The following is an 18,067-nucleotide window of genomic DNA, read 5'->3' as shown; positions in this document are numbered from 1 at the left end:
GGGACGACTTCTCCTATAACAAAAGCTCAGCTAGCGCCGAAACCTTGCCGCGGTGCTGCAACAGCCGCGGCGACGTCTGACGGCATCGCAGGAGACTTGACCCAACCCCCTCACTGAGCCCCGCACCTTTTCTTTACCTTAGTTACATCTCGCCAAGAAGTATACAAATCTGGCGGCCGCCGCTGCCGCAGACAACGGCGACCTCACGCAAATTGCTCACACCGCCATCGCAGAGGTCAGGCCTCCGAGCAAGCCCGCACTGCAGCGGCGGGGTAACGCCCTGACGTTCACGTTTCCTTTTTCCTTCGGGTCGTCGCGCCCCTCTTCGTCGACCGCAAGTGGTGGCGTGGGCGGCGTACGTTGCACATACACACCTGGTGCGGTGTTCGCACGCTCTTCGAAAGCTCCGGAATGCTCACGGCTCTCTTATTCACCGCGTCCTTGAGCCATGCCTGCATGACTGCTTCGTATGCATGCGAGGGGCATTTTTTTTTTCTCGTAGCCGATTCGACGCTGCGAGGTACGTAATGACCACGCGCGTGCCGTTTATTGAGGCATTTCGCCGGGACAGGGCAAAATGGAAAGCGAACGAAATCACGTTTCAAAGCCCCCGCCGCAGGCCTCGCCGCTGCCCTCTCGCTTGCACGGGCAACTATTCTTGGCCACCACCTATTCACGATGATTTACAAGGCGTTGCCCGCAGTATCAAGATTCTTAGGGATGTTGGATGCGCGATTATGGCATTCTTACGTATATTAGCGTGTCGCCGTGGGTATATAAAGACTCGGAAGGAGCGGTTTCTTGTGTGGGCGAGAAATTAATTCTAAAGAGATTCTTTGTCCTCTCGACTCGTTTACTGCTCGAACACTTGGCTTTCACAGCGGACTACCAAACGCTTGTTTACTTATCGACATAATGACTCTTTTTTTTCACAGGAACTTACTTTCTTAGCAGGTTTCTCTCTAAATTTGACCTCGGAAATTTGGCTTGGAAGCTACAGTATTTCTATTTAGGCCAAAACAAAGCGCTTAAGAGACCAGGATATCGATAGACAGGCAACATGCGCTGTATACGAACTGAATGTCTGTCGCAAATAGCGACTTAGCTATGCAGGAAGTTAACACAACGCAAATAGCAAGACTCGTGTAATGCAAACAAGACAATTCCAGGGGAACGTGCACGCGTCAAGAGACGAGAGGTCGTCGAATACGAAATGTCGCTGGAACCTTTGCTTTAACAACGGGACTTTTGTTCTTCGTCAGGGCAGCAGTGTTATCTTTAGGTACACTCTAAGAAAGAAAAAAAAAGAGTATATGGGCCTTCTTCCGGGTAGTCCCTGACTTGCAACGTATATGACTATTTAAAGACGCGCGTTAGCTCTCTTGCGGAGTCGCACGACACTCAGAAGAGAGTACAATGATCTCCAAAGAGAGTTGACGTGCCTCTTTCAAGAGAGTCATACACGTGGCAAGTCACGACTATCCGAAAGGAGTCAAAGGACTTTTTTTTCTTAGAATGTAGAAGGAAGTAAAAACTACGGAGATAAGGCAAGTCCATCCCTCTCGTGTGCCGTCCTGCAGAATCCAGAAAGGTTATTTTACTTCTATATACTATACAGACAGAGCGATAACGCTTCGACTCCTTTCGTGCCACCACATTCGCCGCTGATTCCTCATCGAGGATTGTGCTCATTTCACATACACACAGAAACCGCGGCAACACTAACCCACGACCACGACGACGATGATGATGATGATTGCCTTTATGAATGGCTCACACCCACTCTGGGGTATTGGCCAAGAAACGAATAATTTATGGATAAAAATGGTCACATACGAACTGTATGACTAATGAATTATAGAATAGTTAAGAAATCCCATATCTTTAACCTCACTCCTGTGGAGCACGCATCATTGTATAAACTGTTGTTAACACACAAGTTAGCCAAACCACTGTTGTAATGTAAGCATGATTAGAGCCTTGGCGCTTTCACATTGAGAATAATTCTGAAGGGTAAGCGTAACGAGAAAAAAGAAAGAAAAAAGAACGCATCCTCAGCCATGACGGTGCATTGAAAGATGGCCATCTTTGTCTTTGTTTAGTTTTTGTTCATCTTCCTTTGGCCTATCATATCGAGATTTCGCAGTTTTTCCGAGACGCCGGAAACGACACGAGAACGTCATATGACAAACAGCATCGTGTGTGCACAATTTAGTCGCATTCCCTTGCAGTGCAGTGAGTATAACATAAGGCTATAATATACGCGCTCGATGGTCATATATATCCAACGTCATGGGTGACTCGAAATGACATAAAGCTCGTTCGATGTAAGGTGTAGTCAAATGAAGGGCCTCACTAAGGACGTGGCTCTGCAACCTGCATACAATCATGCACAATCATGCTTATTATTTTAACAGGACATTACAACATTACAACATGGATGAGAAGCAAACGACGCTTGCACTGTGCCGATGGAGACCTGTCAGTTACTGAACTAATCACTTCATCTGCGCTATATATTGCTTCTCAGTTGTTAATTTGTTCTCGTTTTTCTTTCTTTTTTTTCTTCACTGTGAATAACTCTTCTCTGTTGTGTTAGAAGTCGCTTTGTATGGTACTGACGCCTGACTTCCGACTCTGATATGTTGGACGTGGCACTGCTGAAAGACCAAGTCACGTTGCATCTCTGCTATATATCCGTGCAACAATTCCGAACACAACGAACAGAATATTCGCTGTCGCAGCGATAAGGACGCCGTTTCCGATCCCCCGTATAGCTTCGTGTCAAGGCAATCAAGATGAAGCGACGTCTTACGGCGAAAGGCAGTTCATTCGCCTGTGACCCAAGAAAGATGAAATCACTTACAAGATATGTTCCCCTTTATGCAACGCTAGTGACGCGCGTACGGAGAATAATTCAGTCCACTAACCCTTCCTCAGCGAACTCTCAGGACATCCTGACAACCTTAAGAAACCTCTCCAATCCACTAAAAAAAAAAGAAAGGTTACGAAACTGCACCACCCCGTCGGCATCGCTACAACTGCTAGTGGAAATGCTTCTGACGACTCGAATTCAGCGGCATTCGAGATCTCCGCCGTCGGCCGCGTATAGAACATATTGAACGCGGCGAACCTTGACCCCCACGCGGTCACCGAGCATTCAATCTCGCTTTGAATGCCCGCGCGCGGCAACAGGCGTGCGCGCATACGCTTATAGCGCCGAGGGACTGACTATAGGAAGGCATGCGCGCAGTCAAAGGCGCGGCTCTTTCTGTAGCGTACTGTACACGTATATGACATGTCGGAGGTGCATCATCTAATGTTTCTTTTTTCGCTGTGCGAGTTGTACATGTATATATGCGAGTGGGCCGACGGGTGGTATGAGTACAACGGGTCTGACGTGGAGTGACGCGAGCTCGTATGATGAGACGAGACGCGCCACGGAATAGAATAGGTTGAAGAGAGAAGGCAGCTGGGGAGGGGGTGCGAACTTGAATGCACGTACGCGTGTGTATACAGTAATACGTGCTGGATGTTATATGTACATGCCATGGCTAGGCGCGCATCGTCCGACCTCTGACGCGGCCCGGCGCAGGCGCGCCTATCCGCAAGGCCACGTCAGAAATGCGCAATCCGGAACAAGAGACGCGCCCACGCCGAAAAGTGCTGCATTACAAGTGCAAACTTCCGGTTTGCTCGCCGTCCGCGGCGCACAGCTGACGTCGGCGACAAAATCGCGCAGGTGGTCTTCAGAAGAAAAAAAAAAAGAAAAAAAAGAGAGCGCGATGTACGGTGACAGAATTCATACGAAGATTGAAAGAGCGTTGTAAGGCCGCTCTATGGCTGCGAGCCGTTAAGGAGAGAGGGCAGAGGCCCTTTAGCTAGTACGCCGATGGTGGCTGCGGTTTTCGCGCCAAGGAATGAACCGCGAGTTCGCGGAAGGCCGAGAGGGGTCTGCGCCGTCTCCCGCTGTGTTCGGGAGCGTTCAGGACGGACGAGCCGTCTGCGGTGGCGCCATGCGGGCAAGTGCGTGCTGCCTCCCGTTTGGACGTGACATCTGGCCCAGAGCCGCGGCGGCCTGGTTTTCGAGCTCCAGGAATTCCGGTCAAAACACGGACTGGGTCCGAGGCGCTGGCCGCGCTGTTTGAAGGCATCTGCCGGCCACGGGGACACACTGCAGAATACCCCCTGTGGTGTCATGTTCGCGCCGAGTCGCAGGCGACGGTCTGCTTGCTGGCCGAGGAGTGGAATGTGTAAGCGATAAATTCTGCGCACGTGGTGTTGGCTCCTGACACCGTGAATGAACACGCGTGGAAGAGAAAGGAGGAAAGCAGTGTTTCTCGGAATATCTGGGCTTTCCGTTTAGGCCCTGCCCGGTGGGCGGGGGGCCAAGAAATACTTACGCTCTGGTTGCCTCCGTGGTCAAGGGATGGACAAAGAGCGGCCACCGCCCATTTTCTTTGTTCTTGGCAGGAGATATCGAGCTGCACGAGTACGGCAGGACAGTCTGGGCTGTAATCAGCGTTGCTGATAGATCGGTGAGGCTCCGTACTATGTACGTAAGGCTAGCCTGGGCTGAAATCATGTGTTGATAGATCAGTGAGGCTAGCGGCGAGCGCAACGTAAGACAGTCTGGGCTCTAACTTCTTCAATAAGTAGAAGAGTGAGACTGTGTGTTACTCCTGTTTAATCTCTTGTATATTTCTAGCTCAGTTGTATCCATTATTTTACGTTCACATAAACTACTAAATTCATCTAACCACCACTGCTGCCTACGTGTGAATGCATCATCGCTGCCGATCATCAACGAAGATCTCCGTGATCGACGACGACGAAGGACCATCGAAACTTTACTGGCGCAGCCCGACAGGATCGGCAAGCCACACGAAGAGCAACTGCAAGGTGTCCATCGAGCCAGAGACGCCGACTGCAAGGAGGTGCCAGCGAGTCCCATCGCCATCGAAAGTCGTCGGGAGCCGAACCACAGCGGAGGCCCCCAGCAGAAACGGGTGAGCGGGATTCCTTACGCTTTGTCTAAGTTGGCATGGCTGTTGCTCTGTGAGGCTAGAGATGATCACGCGCAGAATGGCAAGCGCTGTGGGGTCTAGTGTGGGCGAGGATGGTGCATCTGAGCAGAGAGAAGATCAGAGACAGCAGGAGCTACCGAGCTTCAGAGAGACTGAGTCTGAGCAGTCGGTCACCGGAGGTGGTAGTGGGGCGCTAGGCGCTCTACAAGATCCGGATAGGTCAGATCCAGAGGGAATGGCAGTACGATGCCTGCAGCTCGAGCTCGAAAAGTACGCCTACAGCTTGAATGTGAACGCGTAGCCCTACGCAGAGCAGAGATTGAGCAATCGAGTAGGTCGCCCTTCGATGTCGGGAACGAACGACCGCCGCCATACCGGCATTGACGGAGTAGCACAATGCGCTAAGATGCTGAAGGCATACAGGTTGCCGTGCGACGCGGATGTCCCGATGTGGTTCGATGAGGTGGAAAAACTGTTTTCATCCTTCCAGGTACCGGAAGAGAACCGAGTACACTTGATAATGCCTGCGCTGTCTGAGCGAGTCCGCTATATGCTGTGTAGCTTGAGTGAAGAGGAGTGTGTGGATTATGAGATCGTGAAACGTGCGGTACTAAATGAACTTAAGCTCACCCCAGCTGAGTACTTAGACAGGTTTCAAAAGGTGACGAAGAAAAGAGAGGAAACATGGGCTCAGTTCGCTTCTCGGGCCAGAACGTACTTCGCGTATTACCTGCAATCTCGTAATGCGGATACTAAGGAAGCGGTTGCTGAGCTAATGGTCGCTGACCGAATGAAGGCGAGTTGGGCCCGGAAGGTCTAGAGTATGTTCTTTTGCGGGAGGGCGAAAAGTGGTTCAAACCTGTAGAGGTTGCTAAAGTTCTCGAGACTTTTGAACAGGCGAAAGGAAAGGGTCGAGCAACTAAGACGGTTGGAGTGCCAACTGCTCCGCCGTTAGCCAGGCAGACCGGCATAGAAAAGGCCAATGTAAGGTGCTACATTTGTCGCGGTCAGGGTCACGTGGCTAGGGATTGTCCTCAGGCCTCAAGTAAGGAGCAGCAGGCGAAGTTGACCACTGTGCCTAAACAGAGAGTCCACAATGTCGCCATTGTTGGTAAGTTACCGCCACCCGAGCAGGAAAGGGTGCTGAGTGCGAGGGTGGAAGTATTCGAGCGAAGTGCTGGCTCGGGCCGGTCGAAACTGGAACTTATCCCGATCACGTGCGGTGGCATAACTACTGAAGCTGTGCTGGACACAGGCAGTGAAATAACGGTGATACGTGAAGGGATACTTCCGCAAAGGGTAAAGGATTCATCGGGCGCAGTAAGGCTCCAGTCGGCGTTTGGAAAAACCATCCAAGCAACTTTGGCTACATTGCCAATAGCTTTAAACTACCCGGGAGGGGTGGGACAACCACAGAAGGTTGATCTGGTGTGTGCTATTACTGACCAGCTCGCGGATGGAGTTAACTGTCTGCTGTCAAAAGAGGATTGGGAGTTACTGCATGCACAGGAAGACAATGGGAGTGAACGGGAAAGTGTTACGCATGTCGTCAGTGCAGTGGGACTTCGATCAAGTGAAATGAAAGACAGCGATACAGCAGTTTTAAACTGTGGCCGCGGTGAAACGGTTGATGAGGTTCAAGAATCGGGAGAAAGTGGTCCCGCTTTTGCCGATCAGGTCACTAATCAGCGAGAGCAATTTAGAGCTGAGCAGCTTTCAGATGATAGTCTTCGAAGGTCATGGGAGGATGCAAGAAAAAAGAAAGCTGGCATGTTTGTGGCAGACGGGCTCTTATACCATCAGGACGCTTTAGCGGGAGTCAAGGTCAGACAGTTAGTCCTGCCGGTTGAAAGGCGCAGCGAGGTGTTGGAGCTGGCGCATGAGTCCTTATGGGGTGGACACTTGGGGTCGAAAAAGACCAGGCAACGCATAAAGTATAGTTTCTTTTGGCCAGGAATGGAAAGGGATATTGTTGAGCATTGTAAGACATGCCATCAGTGCCAGACGCGGTCTGATAGAAGGCAAAGTGACAAGATACCCATTACGCCACTCACGCGGCCGGAACACCCATTCCAGGTGGTTAATGTAGATGTCATCGGCCCTATCGATGTGCCGTCGGCGAGAGGCCACAGATATGCCCTGTGCCTCGTTGATCTTTGCACTAGATGGCCTGAGGTGGTGCCACTCCGATCGTTGACTGCAAAGGCCACATGCGAGGCATTACTGGAAATTTTTAGTCGCACCGGTGTTCCGGAAATGGTCTGTTCTGATCAGGGCACAAACTTTAAGTCACAAATGACACAGCTGATGTTGGAAAAATTGGGCTGTTCACCAAGGTTTTCCACCCCTGAACACCCCGAGAGCAATGGCGTGGTGGAAAGATGGAACAGGGTTCTCAAAAATATGCTGTATCATGTAATAGAACGTGACCAAAAGAATTGGGACAAGCTTGTCCCATTTGTGCTGTGGGCGTACCGCGAAGTGCCACATGACACCACAGGGGTGTCGCCATTCAGGCTGTTGTATGGCAGAAACCCGACCGGGCCTCTATCAATTTTGCAACAGACCTGGACGGGTGAAGTAATTGTGCCGGCAACTCTAAGAGAGAAACCATCGAAGTATTTGCAACAACTGCGTGAGCAACTAGATCTTGCCGCGAGCGTAGCGGAGTTGACAAGCACTGCACACCAGGGCAGATATGCTGAAGTGTACAATAGGAGGGCGCGAAGTAAAGAATTTAATGTTGGAGACCAAGTGCTGCTATTTGATACAGCTAGGGCAACAAAGATGGCGGCCAGGTGGTTGGGGCCGTTCACGATAACAGGTAAAGAGCGGGAACACTCTTATCGCCTACAAATGAATGACGGAAAGTCCTCGGTGGTACATGCAAATCGGCTCAGGCCCTACTATGCTAGAGTAAGCCACGTTGGGGTGGTCTTCGAGGAGGACGAAGAGTTTGGTGACGTGGAGTACGCGCCACAGGCGCTGCCTACTGCAGATAGAGAGAGTGTGATACCCCCCGAAAAGCTGGATCACTTGCGTCCTGACGCGCGGAAGGAGATTGAGAGGGTATTTCAGAAACATCGCTGTGTTTTTGATGGAAATCCTGGGATGGCTCAGGTAGGTCGCCATCGTATTGAGTTGGAGGAGAGTTGTAAGCCCAAAAGGACATTCCCTTACCGAGTTCCAGAGCTGTTAAAGAAAGAGGTTAGTCGGCAGGTTGAAGAACTTCTTGATCTGGGGCTCATATACCCAGTGGAAAGTGAATTCGCACACCCGGTTGTGTGTGTGGGTAAGAAAGACGGGTCAATGCGCATGTGCATTGATTATAGGACGTTGAATGCTGTCACGCGCGTGGATGCCTTTCCAATGACTAATCCGCGAGAGCTAATTTTCAGAGTGGGGCGCGCAAATTTCATAACTGTAGTTGACCTCAGGAGAGGGTACTGGCAGGTGCCAATGGATCCCCAAAGTGAATATCTCACGGCGTTCGTGACACACGATGGGCAGTACGCGTGGAGGGTAATGCCCTTCGGTTTGAAGAACTCAGCAGCTACCTTTCAGCGGATGGTTAATGCATTGCTGTCAGCACACCAGGCTTATGCATCAGCGTACCTTGATGATATAGCAATTTTTTCAGACACATGGGAGGAACACCTTCGCCATGTGGACACCGTGCTTAGGATTCTTGGTGATGCCGGTCTGAGGGCAAGCTCTGAAAAATGCCAGGTAGCGCAGACACATATCCGTTATCTAGGACATGTGGTTGGCTCGGGAACTCACGGCCCAGACCCAGAAAAGATAGCTGCTATCAAAGGCCTTGTACCGCCGCGCACAAAGAAGGAAGTGAGAAGCCTCTTGGGGCTTTGTGGGTATTACCGCGAGTATGTGTCGAACTACGCGGACGTCGCGGGCCCGCTCACAGCGTTAACTAGGTGGGGGGTGCCAAATGAAATCCCATGGGGAGAAGATGCCCAGGAGGCGTTCGATAGCTTAAAGACGTCGTTGTGCCAGGCTGTCGCCATGAACACTCCTGACCCTCATCAGCCATATTGGCTCTTCACGGATGCGTCGGCCACGGCAGCCGGAGCCTGTTTGGCTCAAATGTCGGCAGACGGGAAAGAAAAGCCGATAGCGTTCGCTAGCCATCGATTTAACCCGACACAGGGGCGCTGGTCAACGATAGAAAGGGAGGCGTTTGCGATAATATGGGCGCTCAAGAAATTTGACTATTGGCTCTTTGGAGCAGTGGTGAATGTGGTCTCTGATCATAACCCTCTGTCCTACCTGACCACCAGCACTCCGCAGGGAGCAAAGCTAGCTAGGTGGGCACTTTCATTGCAGCGATACAATGTCACGGTGCGCCATCGGAAAGGCGCGCATAATGCCAATGCGGATGCACTGTCAAGGCTTCAGAATGGCTCATGGGAGCCAGCTCAATAACGAGCCATGCTAGCTTGGACGGGCGTGAATGTTCCCGTTCACCTCAAGTGTGGTGTGTGCTGAACTATAGAACTGCACGGTACTCTTCGTGGTGCATTGGACTCTTTGTAGATATATGTAGCTGTATCTAGAGCGCTTGTGCCACGTGCATACTAGATTTCTTTTTTGTTTCTTTGCGAGTGTTGTGCTTTATAGTGAAATGAAATATGTCGTGTTACCTTGCCTGTATAGCCCATTTTACATGTATGCTTTATTGAGTGGATCATTCTCAGCGTTATTCCGCACGAAAGGGCTGCTTTTCATGGATCTGTAAATAATTTTTCATGGAGCCCGGACGTAATGCTTCCGCGGCCTTTGTTTAATTTGTAGTATAGCTGAGCACGTTTAGAGCCCAGTATACTCTTTAGGAGGGGCGTGTAAGGCCGCTCTATGGCTGCGAGCCGTTAAGGAGAGAGGGCAGAGGCCCTTTAGCTAGTACGCCGATGGTGGATGCGGTTTTCGCGCCAAGGAATGAACCGCGAGTTCGCGGAAGGCCGAGAGGGGTCTGCGCCGTCTCCCGCTGTGTTCGGGAGCGTTCAGGACGGACGAGCCGTCTGCGGTGGCGCCATGCGGGCAAGTGCGTGCTGCCTCCCGTTTGGACGTGACATCTGGCCCAGAGCCGCGGCGGCCTGGTTTTCGAGCTCCAGGAATTCCGGTCAAAACACGGACTGGGTCCGAGGCGCTGGCCGCGCTGTTTGAAGGCATCTGCCGGCCACGGGGACACACTGCAGAATACCCCCTGTGGTGTCATGTTCGCGCCGAGTCGCAGGCGACGGTCTGCTTGCTGGCCGAGGAGTGGAATGTGTAAGCGATAAATTCTGCGCACGTGGTGTTGGCTCCTGACACCGTGAATGAACACGCGTGGAAGAGAAAGGAGGAAAGCAGTGTTTCTCGGAATATCTGGGCTTTCCGTTTAGGCCCTGCCCGGTGGGCGGGGGGCCAAGAAATACTTACGCTCTGGTTGGCCTCCGTGGTCAAGGGATGGACAAAGAGCGGCCACCGCCCATTTTCTTTGTTCTTGGCAGGAGATATCGAGCTGCACGAGTACGGCAGGACAGTCTGGGCTGTAATCAGCGTTGCTGATAGATCGGTGAGGCTCCGTACTATGTACGTAAGGCTAGCCTGGGCTGAAATCATGTGTTGATAGATCAGTGAGGCTAGCGGCGAGCGCAACGTAAGACAGTCTGGGCTCTAACTTCTTCAATAAGTAGAAGAGTGAGACTGTGTGTTACTCCTGTTTAATCTCTTGTATATTTCTAGCTCAGTTGTATCCATTATTTTACGTTCACATAAACTACTAAATTCATCTAACCACCACTGCTGCCTACGTGTGAATGCATCATCGCTGCCGATCATCAACGAAGATCTCCGTGATCGACGACGACGAAGGACCATCGAAACTTTACTAGCGTGTTTAAGCACTATTTTTAATTCCTTTATTTAACCAAGAGCACTGGCAAACATAGTGCAAACACGAGCGTTTAATAGCGATCGCATTACCCTACATTAGTCGAAAACAATAACTACCCGACAAGTACTGCAGATTGGGAATGTTGGTGCATTATAATATCGTACTGGTGTAGCGCAGCTCAGTTTGAGCATAAAGAAAAGAGGCAACAGCGAAGAAGGAAACACAGGCAACAGGATGCAGTACGATATTATAACTAGCCGACGTTATCCATAATTTAGCCAGTGCTAGCTGACATAAGTCATCACGTCCTCATTACTAACCAGTATGCTATGGTTGGTTGCCGCGGGAGCTGCACTGCTTTGCTCTCTTTCTGCGCAGACTGTGATATGGTTGCTTATTGCGGCCAGTGTATACGTATATAGTGACCTATTTTATTTCTTCGCTGGATGTTTCTCGATGAGATTTCGTGTTGTCACTTTCCTCCACACACTTTTCCGTGGAGAGCTGGATACCCTGGGTCCATTAGTCTCGTCTCGTCTAGTCACTCAATTGTTAGATGTTCATAAGAGTTGACTGTTTGCGCGAGTTCGTATTTTGACATAGAAACCATCGTAAGTAGCGGAACTGGGCTCGTCTGTTCCTTGCTGTGTTGTCCTGTCTAGTTGCGCTACTTACGATGGTTTCTATGTTAGATGTTATTCCACACTGCATGCCCGTAGCTCCTAGCGGTGGTGCTTCCGAGTGCCGGAGCAACAGGAAATCTCGCCGGTATTCTAAATCGTGAAGTAAACAAGGGTGGCTACGTATCCGCGTTGGTAGTCGGTCATCTCTTAAGCTCTAATGAAATGCACACGTGTCACGTGATGGCGAGTGGTAGAAATAGCGCTGGAAAACGAAGATATAGCCATTTTTGCAAGTTAGCACTGTCTGTCGGCGTACGATTCTTTTCAGGCCCCCATGTCTTTTGGCACGCTACAACGAACCATAAGTTCTAAAGCGTGGTTTGTAGTTGACGGTGGCGCTGGATGGTGCGGCACGTGGGGTCATGCACTTGTTGAACACTTGTATATAGTTCCTGTGGTCGGGATACCCATTCAGCACGTTGGGTGTTGTATTATCTGCGCAAACGAAGCAACGAGTTGAGTAGTTTTGTCCAAAGAACTAACTCGCTGGCCAAACGTTCGATCAACGTTTTCTTTATTTTGCGCGAAAATAGACGCGCTCATATTGAGCACGGGATCTGCCGCGCCGCGAGTGTGCTTGCGGCCCGTACTCATAAGCACGTAATTATCCTTTACGAAGTTCGAAAATTACAAAAAAAAAGAACTCCTTGCGAAGGAGCGAATAAGCACACAAAAAAAAACCTATCACTCGAGATCGTTCAAAACGTCTTGAAGAGCGTCTCCAGCAGCCACGCCATGAGGGCTCGCACGTCGGTGAAGACAGCGACACTGGAGACTGCGCGGGTGTCGTCCAGCCACGAGAGCAAGCCGACGAGCACCCAGCCCTGGACGGTGTCTACCATGAGCGCGGTGCCGGGGTCCACGACCTCGCGCAGGCCGCCGATGCCCACGGCGCACAGCTCGCTCGAGAAATCCCCGTCTGCATGCGAGAAAAAAAGGATGAAACGAGGCAATGGCATTTATTATACCAGTCGATTGTGGTGGTGACGTTGAACCGTGCGAACTAACCACTAAGCTAAAGGCCTGTCTACAACACTTCCAGACAGTTTACGTAAGCTTGTTGCGTAGCAAAGGAACTCCGATATCAGTGGCGTCTCTGTATGAGAGCGAGCGAGCGAATTTATTAGAAGTAGGCAGAGAGGAGTGTGTGTGTGTGTGTATTTCAGAGACCAGAACGGAGGAGTATACTTGGTTTGCGTTGTGTGCACTGCACGGAAATCCCTTCGTTGACACTCGTGAAAACATCCTCCGCGGCTCGAAGGAGGTACGTATTACAGTGAGAGTGATAAGTCTCGAACTTCTTGCATGGTTTATAACAAACGTTGTATCAGTGCCATAAAAAAATTACTACGATAGGCAGTAAATATAGACCAGACGCACATTTGAAGGGTCTACCAATGGCGACACAGTTGGCGGAAAGCAACGTGTAGACGTTGCACTGCGTGACAGGTTAGAGCATCGTCAGCAAAAAACGTGACTCAACAGATGACAGCATAGCACTGGAGAGACACGCGAAAGACGAGAAGACATGCGCTACGGCGTCATTTATTGCAATAAACCAACTAGCCTATAAATTTCTACTCCTGATTTACAATACCAGTACATTGGGCCCTTCTATGCGCGATTCTGACAGCGCATGTCCTGTGGTCTTTCACGTCCCCTCTTTCGAGCGCTGTGACGTCATTTAGTGCAATTGACCAATTAGCCCAAATATCTGCGCTCGTGACACTCTAACTTGCACATGCAATGATTGCCGCACGATTTTCAGCGGCCATACGTTTGCAGTGCGCCCCTGTAACTTGGTCAATCCACGTGGTGGGTGTAGGCGATCTTGACTGGGAAAACAAGACAATATGAACGCAAATCATGTAACTGGTAAATACCGCTGACGCACTTGAGTTTAGAAGCCGAAGGAATCGATAAGTTTACTGTCTTTAATGAACGCATATTAAGAGGTCCTAGTTTCAGTGTCGTTGGCTGCCTATAAGTAGTATTATTTTGGCGATCGCGGAGCATTTCATTCTCAGAGTGGCACTAAGTTGTAATTCAGGCAGATGTAAACAGCGCCGCGTGATAGGGCATTGCAATGAAATGAAGGGTTGCAATTGCCTCTTTAAGAGAACAAAAGATGTTATTGGCGTTTACCCGTGTCGTGCGACACCTGAGGGAGGAGCGAGCAGTTGACGAGCTGCACAGACTCCCTGGTCAGGACGGAGGGCAGGCGGCCAGCGCCTCCGCTGGCTGAGCCCAGCTTTGTGCGGCCTTCGTGACGCGCCATCCACAGCACCGAGCCTTGCACGGGGACGTCAGGCCAGGGCAGGCACAGGGGGCCGACGCCACCGGAACCCTGAATATGCAAAGTTTTCATAAGCCTCCAAGAGAGGAGGAGGAGGAATAAACGCGTATTGCAAGAAACAGCTACGAAGTGTTCTTTCTTCGCCCGAGGTGGGAGGCTTTCCCAGTCCAGAACGCCGTTGGCTAACGCCACGGTCCGTGCCTTGTACACCAGACTTCGCTGATATTCCGAGCTCTGTGCTTGAAACATTGCCTGTCGGGATCCTGATGCCTCGTTTTGGCTGTATTGCTCGCGGTGAGGGCACTCCAGAACCATGTGTAGGAGAGTGTTAGGAACGTCGCCATATAGACAAATGTATGGGAATTTCGTTGCGTGGAAACAGAGAAAAAAAAATCTTTGATAAAGACACTGGCCCCGATCGTCATTCTTAGGAAAGCGACCGAAAAACTGTCGGAAATCAGACCAAACACGCCTTCCATGGAAATAATTCCTTACTCTGCATTCTGAGGTTTCGTAAGTGTTTTACAAGGAAAAGGGGGAGCAAAAGCTTGGAGGACGCTTAAGCTTCGCCTTCAAGAGTGGAACGCGATAGCGCAATCGGGCCCCGTTCGCATCGCCTTCACATTCGCTTGCCACGCTTCGATTCTTGGTGGATACCTCAACCGTGCTGAGTGGAAAGGAACATCGGTGAGCGTAATATTGGCAGTTATAAACTCTCCTAGAATGCCTACTGCAAGTGCAGTTACTTAATCCTTTCCCGAAGTGGCGAAATCTCCACTAGGCGTCCGTAAAGCAATACGGTCAGCAGATATGTGATGTTGAGGAGGAGGGAAATGAGGAGAGGGAGGGTAAAACACAGCATAGCCGTGTGTAGTATAGTGTAACAAGGGGGTGGGAAAGGAAAGTGAGGGTGAGGTCTGTATTTAGCGGTGGTTCGATACCGCGAACAGGACGCCGCTGACTCGCGACAGTGTCACAGTTGAAGCGCACCTGAATGTCCAGCGGTTCGGCGAGCACGAGCACAGCAAGGTCGTTGATGGCCCGGGTGGTGCCGTGGAATCGACATCCCGGATGGCACAGCGCTGCCGACACCGGCACGCTCGCGTAGGAACGGGCGTGCTTTCCGGCCGAGCTGCCATTGCGCAGGAAGACGCGGTACGTCGGCTTGTAGCGTGATGCGAATAGGCAGTGCGCCGCCGTTAGGACGTGCCTGCGTAATGTGCGAGAACGCCATTGAGTTCGCGCGTTCTAGCCAGTTCTGAGAGAGCTCTAGTTTATCCGCAAACTTCCGTAGAAGCTAACCGTAGAAGTCCGTAGACCAGTTACCGTAGAAGCAGAGGTGAGCGGCGGGTATGATGGTGCCACCTGTGTTAAGCCAGACGAACACGGCAGCAATCCAAGTGCATGCTCTTCGCTGCTGGTGCAACTTTTCTCCACCAGCACAATCGTAAACATATCTATCTTTAAATCATCGGCAAAAGCAACTGCTGAAGCACTACGTATCACTAGTCGGATACAACCTGAAGGGGCACAAAAGTGGAGCAATGAATCGGTTTATATTGATGAATAATGCTCTGAGAATTCTAATATTGTTAATTTAACCATCATAGCTTTATTAATGCAGGAGAAAATCAAGTTGAAGGTCTTAAAACGGACGTCAAAGTGTATTTTACGTAATTTAGTGGCATAGGTTGAACGAAATTTCCTGAAACTTGGTATGTTATATCTATGGCTCCCTCATAGGACAATGTATTTCATTTTTACTGTTTAGAAACTACGCAGAACATAGTAGACGCCATCAAAATCAATGCGTGACGGTGTTTGGTGCGGAAATTTCAAGGTGGCGTCGCCACCCGCATTTTCTTTTTGCGCATTTTCTCGCTTACGAAGCGTCTTCTCGCGGCAAGCATGGCGATCTTGGAATTATGAAACAGTAATGAAACCATATGAGCAATCATTTTTCTCTTTAGTGTCCCTTTAATGATGCCCCGCGCAGATGACCTAAGCGCGGCAGCCGATCGCCTCCGCCACCGAAAGAATAGTCGCGTTCATTTGTTCGACAACGTTCTCCGACGGCGGGGTCAACGACCGTCCGCCTTATGACGTCAATCTATAGTGCTCGCTCATTGGTGCAGGCCTGTGGGCGTTCGCCTTTTAGGTGGATATGGCGCTGCCTTCTAAAGTTGCACCCGACTATGGTTGTGGTCGGACGAAGTGTCAGACGTCGATCAATCTTTTTTCAATGATTAATATTAATCGTTCACCGCTATAGGGACGGTAATATCAATGAATTATTAATCAATTACGCGATGAAAACTGTCCCGCAAAACGATTAATCGTAGTCGATATCCGCCTTTCATTTAACCGATTTGTTAAATTAAACATCTTCGATTAATCGATTTACATAGAGTGACACGAATGATGCGAAAATTCTGAAATCGTAATAGAATACTGAGCAAGAGCCGCGACTGTAATGCATCGCCGAGTGCGTGGTGGGCGAATGAGAGTTACTCACTCCAGTGTCGACTGCATTCTTGAATCCAGAGTGATGGCGCAGCCGTCTATATGGAGCACTTTGCCTCTCTTCCACCACACTGAGCATGCATTAGGTCGCGCAGCCAACCTTGGCGAGCGAGGACTCCGCGAAAACGTTTCCTACGTATGTTCTCTCGTTGTGTCGGTCCAAACCATATTAATAACAAGATTTGTTGGGTAGTATTTTTTTAATCGATGTAAACTTGTGCGGCTGTTCTGCCGCAACTTTCCTGCAGAGTGGCAGAGTGGGCTGGGCGGACACTTATTTTTCTTCAGTCGTACAGCGCAGTTCCTCCTCCAACGGCTACTTCGACGTAATTGCGCTGGTATGACGGATTGGCGATGCAAACCCTCGGGTCGATGACTGCATCTTATTGGTGCAGGTGAGGCAAAATTGAGTTCCAGTGCCAAAAACTCACAGGGTCCCTTATGCATTCGCCTAAGACGACTCCAAGGCGAAAGCCTTCTTTTTTTTTTCGCAGTAGTTGTATTGACCCACACCCGCCCACCTCCGAAAGCTTTCTGCATCTAACGGGAATCTGTACTGCCTCAAGGATCGGACGCATTCCAAGCTTTATGCACGTCGCCTTGTTTTGCGCAGCCTCCGTGATCTGCCCACCTTTGACCAAGCGACGATGTCATGCGATGACGTCATCATGTGTCGTCACAGTCACAAATTTTGGCGATCTGTGACGTCATATGATGACGTCGTCACGTTATGTTGTTTGCATCGCTCATGCTGACAGTGACGCCGCCGACGGTCAACTTTCGCGATTGGTGAGGCATCTGGTGCTTTCGCCTTAGATAGGGCTGGGGATTATAACGAAACGGAAGTTAATCTGTAGTTAATCGTAGAAAAAACAAACAAAGAAATGCGCGCTGTTTGCACTAAGTCGCGCAAAGCTTGGCACGGCGAAGCACGGGCCCGTCCTCGCTCGTACTTCCCGTCGACCGACACGTCTAGCTTCGAGATGCGCGGCTTCCTCCTCGGGAGTACGCACTTTCTTGGGACGCCCCATGACTCTCTGGACATGATCGGGCGCAGCCAGGCTATGCACTATAGAGCGGAGGTTGCGCGAGATGTCTCCGTCGGTGGGCGTGGCTTAGCTACTGGCCTACTGCGCATGCGCGGCTTGGTTAGCTGGTGCGATATCTGGGCGCTATACGCCGCGATGCTTGCTTCCTCTTTCTTTTCTCTCTTCATTTCTTTCTTTCTCTTTCATTGATCTCTCCTTTTTCGTTCTGCATTTCAATCTATTCCTCTCTTTCTCATTCTTTCTTTGCTACGCTTTACTCTATCCTCTCTTCCTTTCCCTCCTCCTCACCATCACATATCTGCTCCTCACGCTCGCTTCCCTTTCCCACATCCTTGCTACACTATACAATGCAGGGCTATGCTACGCTCTGTTAGAGGGCCCTAGACAGCCACGTGGTTAGGACGATCGCATTTGGATCGAGAGTGCGCGCGTGTACGAATCCCGCCTCGTGAAGAACTTTTTTCGACAAGAATTTCTCTTTCTTTATATTTTTCTGTGTTTGTTTCTTTCTCTCTTTCTTTTCTCTCTCTCTCTCTCTGCACTTGTTCTCTCACCCATCAGGATTATTACAGGCCACGCCGTAGCGGTGAGTAGTG

The 18,067-nt window shown here is 50.4% G+C and overlaps 2 protein-coding genes across 2 annotated transcripts in view; one reads left to right on the top strand and one right to left on the bottom strand.

Annotated features, from left to right (window-relative positions):
• The first annotated feature begins 3,920 nt into the window (after window positions 1-3,920).
• On the top strand, window positions 3,921-10,317 carry LOC125757366 (uncharacterized). The gene is given in 5 exon segments (XM_049412912.1): window positions 3,921-4,022; window positions 4,863-5,009; window positions 5,329-5,824; window positions 5,827-8,147; window positions 10,279-10,317. Coding segments are annotated over 5 exon segments (3,105 nt in total).
• A 1,984-nt stretch (window positions 10,318-12,301) lies between these two features.
• Window positions 12,302-18,067, bottom strand: part of LOC119381847 (ovochymase-2-like) — a 31,841-nt gene continuing 26,075 nt past the window's right edge. The window contains exons 2-4 of the mRNA XM_037649600.1: window positions 14,890-15,109; window positions 13,749-13,950; window positions 12,302-12,522 (exon numbers count right to left, since the gene is read on the bottom strand). Coding sequence (XP_037505528.1) covers window positions 12,302-12,522; window positions 13,749-13,950; window positions 14,890-15,109 — 643 coding nt within the window. The remainder of the gene's footprint in view (window positions 12,523-13,748; window positions 13,951-14,889; window positions 15,110-18,067) is intronic.

Source organism: Rhipicephalus sanguineus, chromosome 2 (assembly GCF_013339695.2).
Source record: "Rhipicephalus sanguineus isolate Rsan-2018 chromosome 2, BIME_Rsan_1.4, whole genome shotgun sequence".
Taxonomy (NCBI): Eukaryota; Metazoa; Arthropoda; class Arachnida; order Ixodida; family Ixodidae; genus Rhipicephalus; species Rhipicephalus sanguineus.
Note: the sequence above shows the minus strand (reverse complement) of the source record. Positions and strands in the feature narration are given on the sequence as shown.